The following is a 22,683-nucleotide window of genomic DNA, read 5'->3' as shown; positions in this document are numbered from 1 at the left end:
TATGTTTAGGGTCGTTGTCCTGCTGGAAGGTGAACCTCTGCCCCAGTCTCAAGTCTTTTGCAGACTCCAAGAGGATTTCTTCCAAGGATGCCCTGTATTTGGCTCCATCCATCTTCCCATCAACTCTGACCAGCTTCCCTGTCCCTGCTGAAGAGAAGCACCCCCAGAACATGATACTGCCACCACCATATTTGACAGCGGGGATGGTGTGTTCAGAGTGATGTGCAGTGTTAGTTTTCCGCCACACATAGCGTTTTGCATTTTGGCCCAAAAGTTCCGTTTTGGTCTGATCTGACCAGAGCACCTTCTTCCACATGTTTGCTGTGTCCCCGCATGGCTTGTGGCAAACTGCAAACGGGACTTGTTATGCTTTTCTGTTAACAATGTCTTTCTTCTTGCCACTCTTCCATAAAGGCCAATTTTGTGCAGTGCACGACTAATAGTTGTCCTATGGACAGATTCCCCCACCTGAGCTGTAGATCTCTGCAGCTCGTCCACAGTCACCATGGGCCTCTTGACTGCATTTCTGTTCAGCGCTCTCCTTATTCGGCCTGTGAGTTTAGGTGGACGGCCTTGTCTTGGTAGGTTTACAGTTGTGCCATACTCCTTCCATTTCAGAATGATCATTTGAACAGTGCTCCGTGGGATGTTCAAGGCTTTGGAAATCTTTTTGTAGCCTAAGCCTGCTTTAGATTTCTCAATAACTTCATCCCTGACCTGTCTGGTGTGTTCTTTGGACTTCATGGTGTTGTTGCTCCCAATATTCTCTTAGACAACCTCTGAGGTCATCACAGAGCAGCTGTATTTATACTGACATTAGATTACACACAGGTGCACTCTATTCAGTCATTAGCACTCATCAGGCAATGCCTATGGGCAAATGACTGCACTCAGACTAAAGGGGGCTGAATAATTACGCACACCCCACTTTGCAGTTATTGATTTGTAAAACATGTTTGGAATCATGTATGATTTTCGTTCCACTTCTCATGTGTACACCACTTTGTATTGGTCTTTCACATGGAATTCCAATAAAATTGATTCATGTTTGTGGCAATAATGTGACAAAATGTGGAAAACTTCAAGGGGGCCGAATACTTTTGCAAGCCGCTGTATGTACTGTATGGACTATATGTATTGTATGTATGGATTAGATTGCTGTTCACATCCCATCTGATCTATAAAGTTACATTTGAGCCCCTGGAGTTACCCTCGAGCCTCTAGAACAGGCATGGGCAAACTCGGCTCTCCAGATGTTACGGAACTACTAGTCCCACAATGCATTGCAGGAGTCTGACACCCACAGTCATGACTCATAAAGGCAAATGCATTGTGGGACTTGTAGTTCCGTAACAGCTGGAGGGCTGAGTTTGCCCATGCCTGCTCTAGAATGACTAGTGTTAATTTCAGGCCAGCATAACATGTTTCGTTACATTGCAGTTCCACCTTTATCTTGTCCTAACCGGTTTTATCTGGTTCATGAAGGCCAAAGCCATTGCCTGGACACAAGGTTTGCACGGTCGGCTGTGTTGTATTGCACAAAAGCGGATATCATAGATTTGTACTGTGATCACGCGCCTACGACAGTGGCCCTTTATGTGTTTGCGTGTGTTATGGTTTAGGGAGTATAATTGGGTTGGGAAAACGCCTGGACTCCGAGACTTTGCTGAGACTAACAGACGTGATGGATTGTGTAGCCAGGTGTTTTCCCCTATGGAGGATTGATAGAGTCCCCTCTTCCTTGGGTGATATTGCTACAATACTTGGTAAAGAAATGTTGATGCATGCTTACCTATAATTACTAACCCTTAAACTATGATTCTGCAAGCCTAGATAATAATTATAACAGGATTGTAGCTCAATAAATATTATTGAACCTTTCCTCATGTTTTGCTGCAATTCATTTTACACACTACGGTGGTGAGCGAAGTTCGAGGGTTTAAAAACCCTTCCCGTGAGGCAAAACAAGGGGGGACCCAATTTTTTTTTTCAATTTCCTGCACTCTAAACATAAAAAATGTTTTAAAAAAAAATAGGTAAAGTTGCGAAGGATCCCTTATAAAGCCATATTGCGGCTGTATACAGATCCCTGACCAAAGCGTTGCCACTTACACGGGGTTTCTTTTGATATACCAAATAGGAGAAAGGCTGGAGGTTGGCACTACAGCGTCATAGCATACATAACTCTATATATAGAACATGCAGTGGAGAGAGATGAATTTCAAGAACACCCCTTCTCAAGAACCTCCTCAGCGTGCTCTAGCTGTAGAATATAGATGAGGGCAAATGAAGATGGAAGGAAAGCTGGCACTGCTGCAAATGTTCAATTTATTGCTTCAGGTTTAAAAAAAAAGTGCAAAAAGTACAACAATGATAAAAGCTGCAATTGATGGTGCACATACCAAGTGAGAAGAGGCGTTGGTGGTGGCGACGGCTGTTTCGCGCTAAACAGCGCTTCTACGGTAGCCTCCGTAGAAGCGCTGTTTAGCGCGAAACGGCGGTCAGGCATCCTGTGCCCTGCACCCACCACCACCAACGCCTCTTCTCACTTGGTATGTGCACCATCAATTGCAGCTTTTATCATTGTTGTACTTTTTGCACTTTTTTTTGAAACCTGAAGCAGTAAATTGAACATTTGCAGCAGTGCCAGCTTTCCTTCCATCTTCATTTCTTTTGATATATGTAAATTTACACTACCGCTAGGTTGATACATTATCTGTCATTTACTATATTTAAAAGTATACTTTTTTCTTATTGTAAATTTAAAATCGATGTTCTCAAAAACTATAGGGTCTTTTTAAAAAAAAAAAATGTTTCCTCTTGTTCCCACTTCTTAACATACCCTGCAAACTTGATGATTCTAGCATGTACGGGGTCTTTGCTATTAACCGTTAAAGTTGCCGGGTTCCAACTCGTGATCACGAATGTAATTATGGGTGTAATGCGTAATTTAGACTTGTGACTGCATTTAAATTCGGAATTACATTTCCATCCGTAATTACAATCACGGCTGATCCGGAAGTTGGTGGAGCAGCGATCGAAACAACTCGAATCCGGGATTGGGGATATCCGAGCATCACTGTTATCTGGTTGATTTTTTTTCCCCGATTCCCATTTATATTATATCATATATACATCATCTTGCAGTATTTTGTATCATAACTTGTAGGTTGCTTTTATATTTTCCATTAAGAAAAGATACATTTACAGATACACTTAAAAATAGTTTATGTAGGTCTATACTTACACCTAGTATAAATCTTGTGTATGAATATGACCTCCCGTTTTCATAAATCAGGAAGTAATAAGTAAACAAGAAAATGTTCATCCCCAACCAGGCAATCTGCATAAAAACAAAAACAATAAAAAAATATAATTGCAGTGTTGTATATTTTCTTATAGGTTCATGAATAGATGTAATTATTTACACTGTGTATAATGTAGAAATATGCCCAATAGAGATGGCCCGAACTTATTCGCGCAAACTTAATCGCGCAAACTTCGGTGGTTCGCATTCGCGGTGAACCTCTAACTATACCCGCCCCCTATACTACATCATTAGGGTCAACTTTGACCCTCTACATCACAGTCAGCAGACACAGGGTAGCCAATCAGGCTACACTCCCGCCTGGAGCCCCCCCCCCCTTATAAAACGCAGACAGCATCAGCCTTTTCACTCACTCGTGTGGCTGCAATAATTAGAGAAGGAAGAGAACCTGCTGACATAGGGAAAGCTTAGTTAGGCTCTTGTGTTAGGCTTGTTAGGTTGCTCCTTCTTGCTGATACATAGTGCTAAAAAGCACTCCTCATCCTCAACAGCTCTATTGAGAGCTAATGTTGTTCTTGTGATCTGTTTTTTTTGTGTGTGTGCCACAGACACTTGTGTTGCATATACACCCCTGTCAGTCAGTCGCAGCTACTAGACCTTGGCCCCTTGGTAATTCCTACTGTGCCACTGCCAGGCCCAGCACATTCAGTGACTACCCGTGTGTGTGACAGCTGCACATTTGTAATACCAATCACTGCATACAAACCTGTTCAGTGCACCTACCTACATGAGCGCACGCAGTGTTATATACCACCAGTCACTGCACCTGTTGACGGTACCTGTGTGTGTGTGACAAAGGCACAAACGTGTGTGAGAAAAGGCACATACGGCAATAGGAAGACTGCCTGAGGAAAATCAGCACACAAAAGAAAAGCCACCCTCAAGGTCGTAACTAGAAATCACTGGGCCCCCTTGCAAAACTTTGGATGAGGCCCCCTTCCGCCAGGATAGAGCACTCAGGGAGGGGTAGAGAGGTTGGGGGCTGGATCAGTGGCAGAGCAGATGCAGTCATTAGAACAATTGTGCAGAGAGCAGAAAGATTTTTCTCTCCTTGCCCTTAGTTGTCAGTCTCTCAGGACTGGGCCCCCTTTGGCTTCTGGGCCCCCCTGCGGCTGCAACCGTTGCAGAGTCTATTGATACGCCCCTGGCTACCCTCCTTCTCCTCTTCAGGATGCATAATTTTCAGCAGTTTTATCCATTGCACTTTCACAGTCACAGCCACCCTCCTCCACTCCGCCTCTCCCCTTGAGCGGTTCCTGCTCCTCTGCACTGAGGATGATCGGAAAGGGCGATTTCCATCTCCGCAGACATTCAGAATTCCGTCAGAATGAAATTCCAGTACAATTTCAGTAATCTCATTTGAAACCTTGTTTTTGAAGCATCGTAGGCCATGGGACCTAGTGGCTGTTCCACCGGTCATTTTTTTTTGGAGCAGCAGGAGTTGTCTTAGGCCATGGGACCTAGAGGTGGTTTCACGGTGGTCATCACAATTTTTGCTTGGAGCAACAGGAGTTGTCGTAGGCCATGGGACCTGAAGGTGGTTTCACGGCGGTCATCACAAATTTTGTTTGGAGCAGCAGGAGTTGTCAAAGGCCATGGGACCTAGAGGTGGTTTCACGGCATTCATCACAATTTTTGTTTGGAGCAGCAGGAGTTGTCGTAGGCCATGGGACCTAGAGGTGGTTTCATGGCGGTCATCACAATTTTTATTTTGGAGCAGCAGGAGTTGTCGTAGGCCATGGGACCTAGAGGTGGTTTCACGGCGGTCATCACAATTTTTTCTGGGAGCAGCGGGAGTAGTCGTAGGCCATGGGACCTAGAGCAGCAGGAGTTGTCATAGGCCATGGGACCTAGAGCAGCAGGAGTTGTCTTAGGCCATGGGACCTAGAGGTGTTTTCACGGCAGTCATTACAATTTTTGTTTGGAGCAGCAGGAGTTGTCGTAGGCCATGGGACCTAGAGGTGGGTTCACGGCGGTCATCACAATTTTTGTTTGAAGCAGCAGGAGTTGTCGTAGGCCATGGGACCTAGAGGTGGTTTCACGGCGGTCATCACAATTTTCACAATTTTTTGGGGGAGCAGCAGGAGTTGTCGTAGGCCATAGGACCTAGAGCAGCAGCAGTTGTCATAGGCCATGGGACCTAGAGCAGCAGGAGTTGTCGTAGGCCATGGGACCTAGAGGTGGTTTCACGGCGGTCATCACAATTTTTTTGGATCAGCAGGAGTTGTCGTAGGCCATGGGACCTAGAGGTGGTTCCACGGCAGTCATTATAATTTTTGCTTGGAGCAGCAGGAATTGTCGTAGGCCATGGGACCTAGAGGTGGTTTCACAGCGGTCATCACAATTTTTGTTTGGAGCAGCAGGAGTTGTCGTAGTCCATGGGACCTAGAGGTGGTTTCACGGTGGTCATCACAATTTTTTTTTTGGAGCAGCAGGAGTTGTCGTAGGCCATAGGACTAAGAGGTGGTTTCATGGCGGTCATCACATTTTTTTTGGGAGCAACAGGAGTAGTGGTAGGCCATGGGACTTACAGCAGCAGGAATTGTCATAGGCCATGGGACCTAGAGCAGCAGGAGTTGTCGTAGGCCATGGAACCTAGAGCAGCAGGAGTTGTCGTAGGCCATGGGACTTAGAGGTGGTTTCACGGCGGTCATCACATTTTTTTTTGTTTCAGCAGGAGTAGTCATAGGTCATGGGACCTACAGCAGCAGGAGTTGTCATAGGCCATGGGACCTAGAGCAGCAGGAGTTGTCGAAGGCCATGGGACCTAGAGGTGGTTTCACGGCAGTCATTACAATTTTTGTTTGGAGCAGCAGGAGTTGTCGTAGGCCATGGGACCTAGAGGTGGTTTCACGGCGGTCATCACAATTTTGTTGGGGAGCAGCAGGAGTAGTCGTAGACCATGGGACCTACAGCAGCAGGAGTTGTCATAGGCCATTGGACCTAGAGCAGCAGGAGTTGTCGTAGGCCATGGGACCTAGAGGTGGGTTCACGGCGGTCATCACAATTTTTGTTTGGAGCAGCAGGAGTCGTCATAGGCCATTGGACCTAGAGCAGCAGGAGTTGTCGTAGGCCATGGGACCTAGAGGTGGTTTCACGGCGGTCATCACAATTTTTGTTTGGAGCAGCAGGAGTTGTCATAGGCCATGGGACCTAGAGGTGGATCCACGGCGGTCATCACAATTTTTGTTTGGAGCAGCAGGAGTTGTCTTAGACCATGGGACCTAGAGGTGGTTTCACAGTGGTTATCACATTTTTTTTTGGAGCAGCAGGAGTTGTCGTAGGTAGTGTTGGGCGAACACCTAGATGTTCGGGTTCGCGAACGTTCGCCGAACATCGCCGCGATGTTCGGGTGTTCGCGCCAAACTCCGAACATAATGGAAGTCAATAGGGACCCGAACTTTCGTGCTTTGTAAAGCTTCCTTACATGCTACATACCCCAAATTTGCAGGGTATGTGCACCTTGGGAGTGGGTACAAGAGGGGAAAAAATATTTGAAAAAGAGCTTATAGATTTTGAGAAAATTGATTGTAAAGTTTCAAAGGAAAAACTGTCTTTTAAATGTGGAAAATGTCATGTTTCTTTGCACAGGTAACATGCTTTTTGTCGCCATGCAGTCATAAATGTAATACAGAGAAGAGGTTCTAGGAAAAGGGACGGGTAACGCTAACCCAGCACAAGCAGCAGAACACATGATGAAACAGGAGGAGGCGCAGGAGGAGAAGGCCACGCTTTTTGAGACACAACATCCCAGGCCTTGCATGAGGACAAATAGCGTGCGGATATAGCAATGCTTTTTGCCGCCAAGCAGTCATAAATGTAATAAAGATGAGAGGTTCAATAAACAGGGACCGGAAACGCTAACCCAGGCCAGCAGCAGCAGCAGCACACGTGATGGAACAGGAGGAGGCCACGCTTTTTGAGACACAACATCCCAGGCCTTGCATGAGGACAAATAGCGTGCGGATATAGCAATGCTTTTTGCCGCCATGCAGTCATAAATGTAATAAAGATGAGAGGTTCAATAAACAGGGACCGGCAACGCTAACCCAGCAGCAGCAGCAGCAGCATACGTGATGGAACAGGAGGAGGCGCAGGAGGAGAAGGCCACGCTTTTTGAGACACAACATCCCAGGCCTTGCATGAGGACAAATAGCGTGCGGATATAGCAATGCTTTTTGCCGCCATGCAGTCATAAATGTAATAAAGATGAGAGGTTCAATAAACAGGGTCTGGAAACGCTAACCCAGCAGCAGCAGCACACGTGATGGAACAGGAGGAGGCGCAGGAGGAGAAGGCCACGCTTTTTGAGACACAACATCCCAGGCCTTGCATGAGGACAAAAAGCATGCGGATATAGCAATGCTTTTTGCCACCATGCAGTCATAAATGTAATAAAGATGAGAGGTTCAATAAACAGGGTCTGGAAACGCTAACCCAGCAGCAGCACACGTGATGGAACAGGAGGAGGCGCAGGAGGAGAAGGCCACGCTTTTTGAGACACAACATCCCAGGCCTTGCATGAGGACAAATAGCGTGCGGATATAGCAATGCTTTTTGCCGCCATGCAGTCATAAATGTAATAAAGATGAGAGGTTCAATAAACAGGGACCGGCAACGCTAACCCAGCAGCAGCAGCAGCAGCATACGTGATGGAACAGGAGGAGGCGCAGGAGGAGAAGGCCACGCTTTTTGAGACACAACATCCCAGGCCTTGCATGAGGACAAATAGCGTGCGGATATAGCAATGCTTTTTGCCGCCATGCAGTCATAAATGTAATAAAGATGAGAGGTTCAATAAACAGGGTCTGGAAACGCTAACCCAGCAGCAGCAGCACACGTGATGGAACAGGAGGAGGCGCAGGAGGAGAAGGCCACGCTTTTTGAGACACAACATCCCAGGCCTTGCATGAGGACAAAAAGCATGCGGATATAGCAATGCTTTTTGCCACCATGCAGTCATAAATGTAATAAAGATGAGAGGTTCAATAAACAGGGTCTGGAAACGCTAACCCAGCAGCAGCAGCACACGTGATGGAACAGGAGGAGGCGCAGGAGGAGAAGGCCACGCTTTTTGAGACACAACATCCCAGGCCTTGCATGAGGACAAAAAGCGTGCGGATATAGCAATGCTTTTTGCCGCCATGCAGTCATAAATGTAATAAAGATGAGAGGTTCAATAAACAGGGACTGGAAACGCTAACCCAGCAGCAGCACACGTGATGGAACAGGAGGAGGCGCAGGAGGAGAATGCCACGCTTTTTGAGACACAACATCCCAGGCCTTGCATGAGGACAAATAGCGTGCGGATATAGCAATGCTTTTTGCCGCCATGCAGTCATAAATGTAATAAAGATGAGAGGTTCAATAAACAGGGACCGGAAACGCTAACCCAGGCCAGCAGCAGCAGCAGCACACGTGATGGAACAGGAGGAGGCGCAGGAGGAGAAGGTCACGCTTTTTGAGACACAACATCCCAGGCCTTGCATGAGGACAAATAGCTTGCGGATATAGCAATGCTTTTTGCCGCCATGCAGTCATAAATGTAATAAAGATGAGAGGTTCAATAAACAGGGACCGGCAACACTAACCCAGCAGCAGCAGCAGCAGCACACGTGATGGAACAGGAGGAGGCGCAGGAGGAGAAGGCCACGCTTTTTGAGACACAACATCCCAGGCCTTGCCTGAGGACAAAAAGCATGCGGATATAGCAATGCTTTTTGCCACCATGCAGTCATAAATGTAATAAAGATGAGAGGTTCAATAAACAGGGACTGGAAACGCTAACCCAGCAGCAGCACACGTGATGGAACAGGAGGAGGCGCAGGAGGAGAAGGCCACGCTTTTTGAGACACAACATCCCAGGCCTTGCATGAGGACAAATAGCGTGCGAATATAGCAATGCTTTTTGCCGCCATGCAGTCATAAATGTAATAAAGATGAGAGGTTCAATAAACAGGGACCAGCAACGCTAACCCAGCAGCAGCAGCAGCAGCACACGTGATGGAACAGGAGGAGGCGCAGGAGGAGAAGGCCACGCTTTTTGAGACACAACATCCCAGGCCTTGCATGAGGACAAAAAGCGTGCGGATATAGCAATGCTTTTTGTCGCCATGCAGTCATAAATGTAATAAAGATGAGAGGTTCAATAAACAGGGACTGGAAACACTAACTCAGCAGCAGCACACGTGATGGAACAGGAGGAGGCGCAGGAGGAGAAGGCCACGCTTTTTGAGACACAACATCCCAGGCCTTGCATGAGGACAAATAGCGTGCGGATATAGCAATGCTTTTTGCCGCCATTCAGTCATAAATGTAATAAAGATGAGAGGTTCAATAAACAGGGACCGGCAACGCTAACCCAGCAGCAGCAGCAGCAGCACACGTGATGGAACAGGAGGAGGCGCAGGAGGAGAAGGCCACGCTTTTTGAGACACAACATCCCAGGCCTTGCATGAGGACAAAAAGCGTGTGGATATAGCAATGCTTTTTGCCGCCATGCAGTCATAAATGTAATAAAGATGAGAGGTTCAATAAACAGGGACTGGAAACGCTAACCCTGCAGCAGCACACGTGATGGAACAGGAGGAGGCGCAGGAGGAGAAGGCCACGCTTTTTGAGACACAACATCCCAGGCCTTGCATGAGGACAAATAGCGTGCGGATATAGCAATGCTTTTTGCCGCCATGCAGTCATAAATGTAATAAAGATGAGAGGTTCAATAAACAGGGACTGGAAACGCTAACCCAGCAGCAGCACACGTGATGGAACAGGAGGAGGCGCAGGAGGAGAAGGCCACGCTTTTTGAGACACAACATCCCAGGCCTTGCATGAGGACAAATAGCGTGCGGATATAGCAATGCTTTTTGCTGCCATGCAGTCATAAATGTAATAAAGATGAGAGGTTCAATAAACAGGGACCGGCAACGCTAACCCAGCAGCAGCAGCAGCAGCACATGTGATGGAACAGGAGGAGGCGCAGGAGGAGAAGGCCACGCTTTTTGAGACACAACATCCCAGGCCTTGCATGAGGACAAAAAGCGTGCGGATATAGCAATGCTTTTTGCCGCCATGCAGTCATAAATGTAATAAAGATGAGAGGTTCAATAAACAGGGACTGGAAACACTAACTCAGCAGCAGCACACGTGATGGAACAGGAGGAGGCGCAGGAGGAGAAGGCCACGCTTTTTGAGACACAACACCCCAGGCCTTGCATGAGGACAAATAGCGTGCGGATATAGCAATGCTTTTTGCCGCCATGCAGTCATAAATGTAATATAGATGAGAGGTTCAATAAACAGGGACCGGCAACGCTAACCCAGCAGCAGCAGCAGCAGCACACGTGATGGAACAGGAGGAGGCGCAGGAGGAGAAGGCCACGCTTTTTGAGACACAACATCCCAGGCCTTGCATGAGGACAAAAAGCGTGTGGATATAGCAAATGCTTTTTGCCGCCATGCAGTCATAAATGTAATAAAGATGAGAGGTTCAATAAACAGGGACTGGAAACGCTAACCCTGCAGCAGCACACGTGATGGAACAGGAGGAGGCGCAGGAGGAGAAGGCCACGCTTTTTGAGACACAACATCCCAGGCCTTGCATGAGGACAAATAGCGTGCGGATATAGCACTGCTTTTTGCCGCCATGCAGTCATAAATGTAATAAAGATGAGAGGTTCAATAAACAGGGACTGGAAACGCTAACCCAGCAGCAGCACACGTGATGGAACAGGAGGAGGCGCAGGAGGAGAAGGCCACGCTTTTTGAGACACAACATCCCAGGCCTTGCATGAGGACAAATAGCGTGCGGATATAGCAATGCTTTTTGCTGCCATGCAGTCATAAATGTAATAAAGATGAGAGGTTCAATAAACAGGGACCGGCAACGCTAACCCAGCAGCAGCAGCACACGTGATGGAACAGGAGGAGGCGCAGGAGGAGAAGGCCACGCTTTTTGAGATGCAACCCAGGCCTTGCATGAGGACAAAAAGCGTGCGGATATAGCAATGCTTTTTGCCGCCATGCAGTCATAAATGTAATAAAGATGAGAGGTTCAATAAACAGGGACTGGAAACGCTAACCCAGCAGCAGCACACGTGATGGAACAGGAGGAGGCGCAGGAGGAGAAGGCCACGCTTTTTGAGACACAACATCCCAGGCCTTGCATGAGGACAAATAGCGTGCGGATATAGCAATGCTTTTTGCTGCCATGCAGTCATAAATGTAATAAAGATGAGAGGTTCAATAAACAGGGACCGGCAACGCTAACCCAGCAGCAGCAGCAGCAGCACACGTGATGGAACAGGAGGAGGCGCAGGAGGAGAAGGCCACGCTTTTTGAGACACAACATCCCAGGCCTTGCATGAGGACAAAAAGCGTGCGGATATAGCAATGCTTTTTGCCGCCATGCAGTCATAAATGTAATAAAGATGAGAGGTTCAATAAACAGGGACTGGAAACACTAACTCAGCAGCAGCACACGTGATGGAACAGGAGGAGGCGCAGGAGGAGAAGGCCACGCTTTTTGAGACACAACATCCCAGGCCTTGCATGAGGACAAATAGCGTGCGGATATAGCAATGCTTTTTGCCGCCATGCAGTCATAAATGTAATATAGATGAGAGGTTCAATAAACAGGGACCGGCAACGCTAACCCAGCAGCAGCAGCAGCAGCACACGTGATGGAACAGGAGGAGGCGCAGGAGGAGAAGGCCACGCTTTTTGAGACACAACATCCCAGGCCTTGCATGAGGACAAAAAGCGTGTGGATATAGCAATGCTTTTTGCTGCCATGCAGTCATAAATGTAATAAAGATGAGAGGTTCAATAAACAGGGACTGGAAACGCTAACCCTGCAGCAGCACACGTGATGGAACAGGAGGAGGCGCAGGAGGAGAAGGCCACGCTTTTTGAGACACAACATCCCAGGCCTTGCATGAGGACAAATAGCGTGCAGATATAGCAATGCTTTTTGCCGCCATGCAGTCATAAATGTAATAAAGATGAGAGGTTCAATAAACAGGGACTGGAAACGCTAACCCAGCAGCAGCACACGTGATGGAACAGGAGGAGGCGCAGGAGGAGAAGGCCACGCTTTTTGAGACACAACATCCCAGGCCTTGCATGAGGACAAATAGCGTGCGGATATAGCAATGCTTTTTGCTGCCATGCAGTCATAAATGTAATAAAGATGAGAGGTTCAATAAACAGGGACCGGCAACGCTAACCCAGCAGCAGCAGCACACGTGATGGAACAGGAGGAGGCGCAGGAGGAGAAGGCCACGCTTTTTGAGATGCAACCCAGGCCTTGCATGAGGACAAAAAGCGTGCGGATATAGCAATGCTTTTTGCCGCCATGCAGTCATAAATGTAATAAAGATGAGAGGTTCAATAAACAGGGACTGGAAACGCTAACCTAGCAGCAGCACACGTGATGGAACAGGAGGAGGCGCAGGAGGAGAAGGCCACGCTTTTTGAGACACAACATCCCAGGCCTTGCATGAGGACAAAAAGCGTGCGGATATAGCAATGCTTTTTGCCGCCATGCAGTCATAAATGTAATAAAGATGAGAGGTTCAATAAACAGGGACCGGGAACGCTAACCCATCACAGATGTTTATTGTTCATGTTACTTGGTTGGGGTCCAGGAGTGTTGCATAGTCGTTTCCAATCCAGGATTGATTCATTTTAATTTGAGTCAGACGGTCTGCATTTTCTGTGGAGAGGCGGATACGCCGATCTGTGACGATGCCTCTGGCAGCAGTGAAACAGCGTTCCGACATAACGCTGGCTGCCGGGCAAGCCAGCACCTCTATTGCGTACATTGCCAGTTCGTGCCAGGTGTCTAGCTTCGATACCCAATAGTTGAAGGGTGCAGATGGATTGTTCAACACAGCTACGCCATCTGACATGTAGTCCTTGACCATCTTCTCCAGGCGATCGGTGTTGGAGGTGGATCTGCACGCTTGCTGTTCTGTGGGCTGCTGCTGCATGGGTGTCAGAAAATGTTCCCACTCCAAGGACACTGCCGATACCATTCCCTTTTGGGCACTAGCTGCGGCTTGTGTTGTTTGCTGCCCTCCTGGTCGTCCTAGGTTTGCAGAAGTCAGTCTGTCGGCGTACAACTGGCTAGAGGAGGGGGAGGATGTCAATCTCCTCTCTAAAGTCTCCACAAGGGTCTGCTGGTATTCTTCCATTTTGACCTGTCTGACTCTTTCTTCAAGCAGTTTTGGAACATTGTGTTTGTACCGTGGATCCAGAAGGGTATAAACCCAGTAATTGGTGTTGTCCAGAATGCGCACAATGTGTGGGTCGCGTTCAATGCAGTCTAGCATGAATTTAGCCATGTGTGCCAGAGTCCTGCCAGAATCCTCATCATCCTCTTGTGAGCGTTGTGATAGTTGTTGTGATGCATCATAGTCGTCACCTTCTTCCTGGTCTGCTTCTGCTGACCATTCGCGCTGAATTGTGGAAGTCCAACGTGCACCGCTCTGGCCCTCGTCAGTGGTGGCAGGAAATTCCTGCTCCAACTTCAGCTGTTCCTCCTTCTCTTCTTCATCATAGCTGCTGGGGCCAGCGTTTCCTGAGGCGGATGGCCTGATGTTGGTACCATCACGCTGATCGTTTTCTCCTTCAGATTCCCCCAGTTGCATCATGACAGCTGTTTCCTTGATTTTCAACATTGACCTCTTCAGTAAACACAGCAGTGGTATGGTAATGCTGACTGAAGAGTTGTCACTGCTCACTAGCAACGTGGATTGCTCAAAATTTTGGAGGACTTGGCAGAGGTCCAACATGTTGGCCCAATCAGATCCACAGAAGCTTGGCAGCTGTCCGGATGCGCCTCGGTACTGCGCCGTCATGTACTGGACCACTGCACTCTTCTGCTCGCAAAAGCGGGCTAGCATGTGCAGCGTAGAATTCCAGCGCGTAGGGACATCACACAGCAAGCGATGGTGGGGGAGATTGAAGCGCTCCTGCATCTTGGCGAGTGCCCCCGAAGCAGTACTGGAATTTCTACAATGTTTGGCCACTCGTCGCACCTTCAACAGAAGATCGGCCACGCCTGGGTATGTCCTCAGGAACCGCTGAACTAATAGGTTCATCACGTGCGCCAGGCAAGGGATGTGTGTCAGCTTAGCCAACCTTAAAGCGCGAATGAGATTACTCCCATTATCACACACAACCATGCCCGGTTTCAGGTCCAGCGGTGCCAGCCACAAATCCGTCTGTTCCTTTATTCCCCTCCAAATTTCCTCCCCTGTGTGCTGCTTATCCCCAAGGCAGATCAGCTTCAGCAACGCTTGCTGACGCATGCCAACAGCTGTGCTGCACTGCTTCCACGATCCTACTGCTGCTGGGTTAGCGTTTCCGGATGAGGTACAGCTTTGAGATGCGTTGGAGGAGAAGGAGTCAGAGAGGTAGGTGCTGCTGTTGTTATCCAGTGGGAGGCAGCCGTTTGCGGCGTTGGCAACACCCGCGCCGTAGCAGGTGAGGAATCGCTGCCAGGCTCCACAAGGTTCACCCAGTGCGCGGTAAGGGAGATGTATCGACCCTGGCCGAACGCACTCGTCCAGGTGTCAGTGGTGAGGTGAACCTTGCAGGCAACGGCATTCTTCAAGCTTCGGGTTATTTTGCTCACCACGTGCTCATGCAACTCAGGCACTGCAGAGCGCGCAAAGTGGTAGCGGCTGGGAACCACGTAACGTGGGATGGCCACTGACATCATGCCCTTGAAGCTGTTTGTCTCCACCACTCGATATGGCAGCATTTCGCAGGCCAGAAGCTTGGCTATGCTGGCTGTTACTGCCACGGCCCGGGGGTCATTTGCTGGCAATTTCCTCTTGCGCTCAAACATCTCCGAGACAGACAACTGAACCGTAGGGCTGCACACTGAAGGGCTGTTGGTTGTTGTGTTTGATGAACACTGGGAGACCTCAAGAGCACTACTCCGGAAAGTGACAGTGTCAGCGTCGTCTGATGTTTGTGAATGTTGTGAACCACGCAATGGCTGGGCTACTGCTGCTGCTGAGGCGGGTCTGATGGTGAGTCTGGTGACCCCAAGGGAGGCAGTGTTGCTGGTACCCTGTCCTGCCGCGTTTGCCTACAGACTGGGATGTTTGGATAGCATGTGGCGGGTCATGCTGGTGGTGGAGAGGTTGTTAATACTTTTCCCCCTGCTCAGGCGGGTCTTGCACACCTTGCAAATCACCATAGTACCATCCTCAGTGCAGTCTTCAAAGAAAGCCCAGACTTTGGAGCACCTGCCTTGCTGGCGATTTCTGTTTGTGCCTCTTTTGCCTCTCACTTGAACTTCCACGCTTGTGGTGCCTGAAATTGCGCGCCGCCTACCTTGTGGCACAAGGCGAACTCGTGCAGCAGTGGGTTCTTCAACAGACTCATCTGTGCTGCTGCTATGACGGCAATGTTCTCGTTCACATACAAAATCTGGGTCTATGTCCACATTGTCCATACCCTCCTCTTCCATCTCCTCAAACTCGTCATATGTCATTGTGGGGGGCCGCCGCCGTGGAGTAGAGCTCCCCAGAACAACCTCTGCGCAGCTCACTCCAACGTTGTCTTCCAGATCTTGTTGGCCGACCTCCTGCAATTGCAACCCCTCCTGCCCAACTTGCTCTGGGATTTGGGTTTCAAAGTCCTCGGACTCGCCTTGTATTTCAGTGCGCGGTGCATTTCCCACAGTTAATGGTTGTGAATCCGGGCACAACATTTCTGGCTGTTCCTCCATTGACCTTTCAAAGGTGGAAGTTTGTTGGGCTGGGAATAGCTCCTGCGAATACCCCATTGTGTCCTGAGGTAATTCATCGGACTGGTTATCTGGCAGTTGTGTGCGTGGTGTCGCTGCCGGTTGTGTCAGCTTTGTGCCCACTGGCTGAGGACTCGGACCTCGTGCGTGATGTGCTGGTGCTGCTTAACCCACTGCTGGACGCTTGAGAGGTCATCCAAGTAATTATCTGGTCCTGTTCTTTTGGATTTGTGAGGGTTGTTGTCCTGGACAACATGGGCGGTATTGAGTGGGTTTTCTTGGGTGCTCCCCTGTGGCCTGTACGTGAACCAACAGGGGAAACACCTCTTCCCTTGCCCCTCCCTCTTTCACCGGATTTCTTCCTCATTTCACTTATCCTTAAAGTACACGCTGACTGGCAGCAGTACAGTGGCAGTACAGAAATGCTATACAGTGGTGGGTGAGCGGTGTACCACTATTCCCAGCAGCGACACAGAGCACAATGCTATACAGTGGTGGGTGAGCGGTGTACCACTATTCCCAGCAGCGACACAAAGCACAATGCTATACAGTGGCGGGTGAGCAGTGTACTACTGTTCCCAGCAGACACAGAGTGGCAGTAAACACAATAATGCTATATAGTGCTGGGTGAGCGGTGTACACAGAGTGGCAGTAAACACAATGCTATATAGTGTGGCTGAGCGAGCGGTGTACTACTGTTCCCAGCAGACACAGAGTGGCAGTAAACACAATGCTATATAGTGTGGCTGAGCGAGGTACACAGAGTGGCAGTAAACACAATGCTATATAGTGTGGCTGAGCGAGCAGTGTACTACTGTTCCCAGCAGACACAGAGTGGCAGTAAACACAATGCTATATAGTGTGGCTGAGCGAGGTACACAGAGTGGCAGTAAACACAATGCTATATAGTGTGGCTGAGCGAGCAGTGTACTACTGTTCCCAGCAGACACAGAGTGTCAGTAAACACAATGCTATATAGTGAGGCTGAGCGAGGTACACAGAGTGGCAGTAAACACAATGCTATATAGTGTGGCTGAGCGAGCAGTGTACTACTGTTCCCAGCAGACACAGAGTGGCAGTAAACACAATGCTATATAGTGTGGCTGAGCGAGGTACACAGAGTGGCAGTAAACACAATGCTATATAGTGTGGCTGACCGAGCGGTGTACTACTGTTCCCAGCAGACACAGAGTGGCAGTAAACACAATGCTATATAGTGTGGCTGAGCGAGGTACACAGAGTGGCAGTAAACACAATGCTATATAGTGTGGCTGAGCGAGCAGTGTACTACTGTTCCCAGCAGACACAGAGTGGCAGTAAACACAATGCTATATAGTGTGGCTGAGCGAGGTACACAGAGTGGCAGTAAACACAATGCTATAAAGTGTGGCTGAGCGAGCGGTGTACTACTGTTCCCAGCAGCGACACACAATGACTGGGGGGACCCTGGCTAGCATGGCTGGAGCGTGAACTACCCTGCCTGCCTACCCAAAGCTAAACCCACAGACAAATGGCGGAGATATGACGTGGTTCGGGTATTTATTTACCCGAACCACGTGACAGTTCGGCCAATCAGAGCGCGTTCGGGTCCGAACCACGTGACCCGTTCGGCCAATCACAGCGCTAGCCGAACGTTCGGGGAACATTCGGCCATGCGCTCTTAGTTCGGCCATGTGGCCGAACGGTTTGGCCGAACACCATCAGGTGTTCGGCCGAACTCGAACATCACCCGAACAGGGTGATGTTCTGCAGAACCCGAACAGTGGCGAACACTGTTCGCCCAACACTAGTCGTAGGCCATGGGACCTAGAGGTGGGTTCACGGCGGTCATCACAATTTTTGTTTGAAGCAGCAGGAGTTGTCATAGGCCATGGGACCTAGAGGTGGTTTCACGGCGGTCATCACAATTTTTTTGGGGAGCAGCAGGAGTAGTCGTAGGTCATGGGACCTACAGCAGCAGAAGTTGTCATAGGCCACTGGACCTAGAGCAGCAGGAGTTGCTGCAGGCCATGGGACCTAGAGGTGGGTTCACGGCAGTCATCACAATTTTTGTTTGGAGCAACAGGAGTTGTCATAGGGACCTAGAGGTGGTTTCACGGCAGTCATCACAATTTTTGTATGGAGCAGCAGGAGTTGATGTTGGCCATGGGACCTAGAGGTGGTTTCACGGCGGTCATCACAATTTTTTTTGGAAGCAGTGGGAGTAGTCGTAGGGACCTAGAGCAGCAGGAGTTGTCATAAGGCCATGGGACCTGGGGCCTGTCACGGCAGTCATTACAATTTTTGCTTGGAGCAGCAGGAGTTGTCGTAGGCCATGGGACCTAGAGGTAGGTTCACGGCGGTCATCACAATTTTTGTTTGGAGCAGCAGGAGTTGTCGTTGGCTATGGGACCTAGAGGTGGTTTCACGGCGGTCATCACAATTTTTTTTCAGAGCAACAGGTGTTGTCGTAGGCCATGGGTCCTAGAACAGCAGGAGTTGTCATTGGCCATGGAACCTAGAGCAGCAGGAGTTTTCGTAGGCCATGGGACCTAGAGGTGGTTTCACGGCAGCCATTACAGTTTTTGTTTGAAGTAGGCCATGGGACCTAGAGGTGAGTTCACGGCGGTCATCACAATTTTTGTTTGACGCAGCAGGAGTTGTCATAGGCCATGGGACCTAGAGCAGCAGGAGTTGTTGTAGGCAGGGGCGTAGCAATAGGGGTTGCAGAGGTTGCGACCGCATCTGGGCCCTTGGACCAGAGGGGCCCCGAAGGGCCCTCCCTCAACTTCAGTATTAGCTTTATATTGGCCCTGTGCTCATAATAATTACTTATATAGATACTTTGAATAGTGGTAATGTCATGAACAGCGGGACAGCTGCGGCGAACAGCACCGCCGCCGCAGCTGCCCCCGTGCCTCTCCCCATCCTCCCGGCGTCTAGGACGCCGAGAACGGAGCGTTTGTTCTTTGAAGAGGTTACCGTCTCGCGCGGGCGCGCGCACAGACGGAACCTTTATGCGGGGAGAAGGTTCGTCAGCTGACCTACTGGTCAGCTGACGTCAGAGGAGACTCACGGTGCCCCGGATTGGCTGGCAGCAGGGGGCGTGCCAGTGAGGTCTTCTCTGCTTCTTAAGCCTCCGGGCTTCAGTCTGTCTGCTGTCGTGAATGCCTCGTGTGTTAGCGCTCAGACCTTAGACTAGATCCCAGCTGTTGATATCAAGGACTTCACACCTAGACTAGGATATTGTTATATTGTTCTTATTACCTGTGTATGACTCTTGGCTAAACTCTGACTCTGATCTTGCTTCCTGATTTTGTACTTCTGCCTATCTGTCTCTCTGTTGCTGAAACTCTGCCTGATTACCGATTACTCTCTTGCCTCACGATTCTGTACCGATACTTACCTCTCTGTTGCCGAACCTTGCCTTTCAGACCCTTCTAAACTCACCAGTGGCCCCTCGCCACTGGTGAGGTGCTAGCTTCACCAGCTCCTCTGGTGAAGTTATTCTTTAGTGTAGTACTGTTTGCATTTCTGCTCCTAGGCTGCAGTACAGTCTGAATCACCTGCTTCTCAGGCGATCCTTAGTGCAGTACTGTTTGTATCTCCTGCTCCTAGGCTGCAGTATAGTCTGAGTCACCCGCTCCTCAGGTGATCACTCGGCTGCAGTACACTCTGAATCACCCACTCCGTGGGAGATTCAGTCTCTGTAGTATTGTATCTCCAGCTTGCTGGAGCTTGAACCCTATTACACGGTCAGTGTACTGAAAGTACCTCACCAGCCCCTCTGGTGAGGTCTCACAAAACTATTAAAGTTACGGTTGCACCAATCACTACACACTCAGCTCTTGTGTTGCTATACTCGTATTATTGGTGATTCTGCACATCACACATAATCAGGTATACTGTAGCGTCTGCATTATTGCTGAGTTGCGACACCCAACCGTTACAGGTAATCATTAACAAACTGTTCCCCATCCCCTTCTTGCACCTCTGACACTGTAGTTGCCATTGGCAGGTTTTGGTGCGCCGTATCAATGGTTATGTATAGAGTGCTTGGGGGGCCCCAATGTAAAACTTGCATCGGGGCCCACAGCTCCTTAGCTACCCCACTGGTCGTAGGCCATGGGACCTAGAGGTGGTTCCACTGCAGTCATTACAATTTTTTTTGTATCAGCAGGAGTTGTCGTAGGCCATGGGACCTAGAGCAGCAGGAGTTGTCGTAGGCCATGGGACCTAGAGGTGTTTTCACGGCAGTCATTATCATTTTTTTTTAAAGCAGCAGGAGTAGTCGTTGGCAAAAAGCATAGGGTTAGTGATATTACGTTGGATTGCTGCAAAAACAGAATTTTTTTTATTTTAAAATGCAAAAATATGTGATGGAAGTGATAGGCAGCAGAGTTTGAGAGGGAGAGCCTTTGCGGCTTGAAAAACAGCACATTGTAATTTAGTCTAATCATCATCATTAATCAGTGAGAAAGGGCTTGTAATTATCACTCGTTCATTTTTATGAATGTTAGTATGTCCACATACTACTCCGTTGGTCGGTGACCACCCCACCTGCAGCACTAAATACTTGCTCAGAAAGAACACTGGCGGCGGGGCATGCCAGAACCTCTAGTGCATACTGAGCGAGTTCAGGCCAGGTATCCAGTTGTTTTGTCCAATAGTCCATGGGGTTATAATTACTCTCCATATTGTCTGGAGCACTGGCCGACCCCAAGTAATCATTCACCATACGGGCCAGCCTCTGGTGTTGACCACTTTGTCCGCTGGTGGTTCTGCTGCTAGAAGGAGTATCTGGCTTTACATAGTTACATAGTTACATAGTTATTTTGGTTGAAAAAAGACATACGTCCATCGAGTTCAACCAGTACAAAGTACAATTACAGCCCGTCCCCCACATACCCCTGTTGATCCAGAGGAAGGTGAAAAAAACCCCACAAGGCATGGTCCAATTAGCCCCAATAGGGAAAAATTCCTTCCTGACTCCAGATGGCAATCAGATAAAATCCCTGGATCAACATCATTAGGCATAACCTAGTAATTGTAGCCATGGATGTCTTTCAACGCAAGGAAAGCATCTAAGCCCCCTTTAAATGCAGATATAGAGTTTGCCATAACGACTTCTTGTGGCAATGCATTCCACATCTTAATCACTCTTACTGTAAAGAACCCTTTCCTAAATAAATGGCTAAAACGTTTTTCCTCCATGCGCAGATCATGTCCTCTAGTCCTTTGAGAAGGCCTAGGGACAAAAAGCTCATCCGCCAAGCTATTATATTGCCCTCTGATGTATTTATACATGTTAATTAGATCTCATCTAAGGCGTCTTTTCTCTAGACTAAATAAACCCAGTTTATCTAACCTTTCTTGGTAAGCGAGACCTTCCATCCCACGTATCAATTTTGTAGCTCGTCTCTGCACCTGCTCTAAAACTGCAATATCTTTTTTGTAATGTGGTGCCCAGAACTGAATTCCATATTCCAGATGCGGCCTTACTAGAGAGTTAAACAGGGGCAATATTATGCTCGCATCTCGAGTTTTTATTTCCCTTATAATGCATCCCAAAATTTTGTTCGCTTTAGCTGCAGCGGCTTGGCATTGAGTACGATTATTTAACTTGTTGTCGATGAGTACTCCTAAGTCCTTCTCCAAGTTTGATGTCTCCAACTGTATCCCATTTATTTTGTATGGTGCTAGACCATTGGTACGACCAAAATGCATGACTTTACATTTGTCAACATTGAACTTCATCTGCCATGTATGTGCCCATATAGCCATCCTATCCAGATCCTGTTGCAATATGACACTATCTTCCTGAGAGTTGATGATTCTGCACAATTTTGTATCATCTGCAAAAATAGCAACATTGCTCACTACTGCATCTACTAGGTCATTAATAAATAAATTGAAGAGCACTGGACCCAGTACAGACCCCTGTGGGACCCCACTGCTAACAGTCTCCCATTTTGAGTACGATCCCTTGACCACAACTCTTTGTTTTCTGTCCCTTAGCCAGTTCCCTATCCATGCACACAAACTCTTCCCCAGTCCTTGCATCCTCAACTTTTGCACCAGACTTCTGTGGGGAACAGTGTCGAAGGCCTTTGCAAAGTCCAAGTATATCACATCTACAGCATTCCCAATATCCATATTAGCATTCACTACCTCATAAAAGCTGAGCATGTTAGTCAAACAGGACCTGTCTTTAGTAAACCCATGTTGATGCTGAGAAATAAGATTATTTTCTACTATGAAGTCATGCATACAACTGATGTTAAGATTACAGGTCTATAATTTGCTGGATCAGATTTTTTGCCCTTCTTAAATAATGCGAAAACGTGGGCTGTACGCCAATCCACTGGGACTCTGCCAGTTGCAAGAGAGTCACAAAAGATAAGATAAAGGGGCTTAGCTATAACTGAACTTAATTCCCTTAGGACCCGAGGATGCATGCCATCCGGGCCAGGTGCCTTGTCTATTTTTAATTAATTTAGTCTTGCCTTTACTTCTTCCTGCGTTAAGTATTTAATATTACAGTTAGAAGATTGAGACTTTTCTGCCTCTGTAATTTGCAACAGTGCTGTTTCCTTTGTGAAGACAGAAG

At 48.4% G+C, this 22,683-nt stretch overlaps 1 protein-coding gene across 4 annotated transcripts in view; it reads right to left on the bottom strand.

Moving 5' to 3' along the window:
- NOX1 (NADPH oxidase 1) overlaps nucleotides 1-22,683 on the bottom strand; it is a 2,086,008-nt gene that overhangs the window by 1,953,395 nt on the left and 109,930 nt on the right. For 3 of the 4 annotated variants that reach the window (XM_068248036.1, XM_068248033.1, XM_068248032.1), the window contains exon 2: nucleotides 3,248-3,343. The exons of the other annotated variant lie outside the window; for it this stretch is intronic. In XM_068248036.1, coding sequence (XP_068104137.1) covers nucleotides 3,248-3,343 — 96 coding nt within the window. The remainder of the gene's footprint in view (nucleotides 1-3,247; nucleotides 3,344-22,683) is intronic. 4 annotated transcript variants of the gene reach the window in all.

The sequence above is a fragment of the Hyperolius riggenbachi genome, chromosome 8, assembly GCF_040937935.1.
Source record: "Hyperolius riggenbachi isolate aHypRig1 chromosome 8, aHypRig1.pri, whole genome shotgun sequence".
NCBI lineage: Eukaryota > Metazoa > Chordata > Amphibia > Anura > Hyperoliidae > Hyperolius > Hyperolius riggenbachi.
The sequence above is the reverse complement of the archived record's forward strand: the minus strand, read 5'-3'. Positions and strand labels throughout refer to the sequence as shown.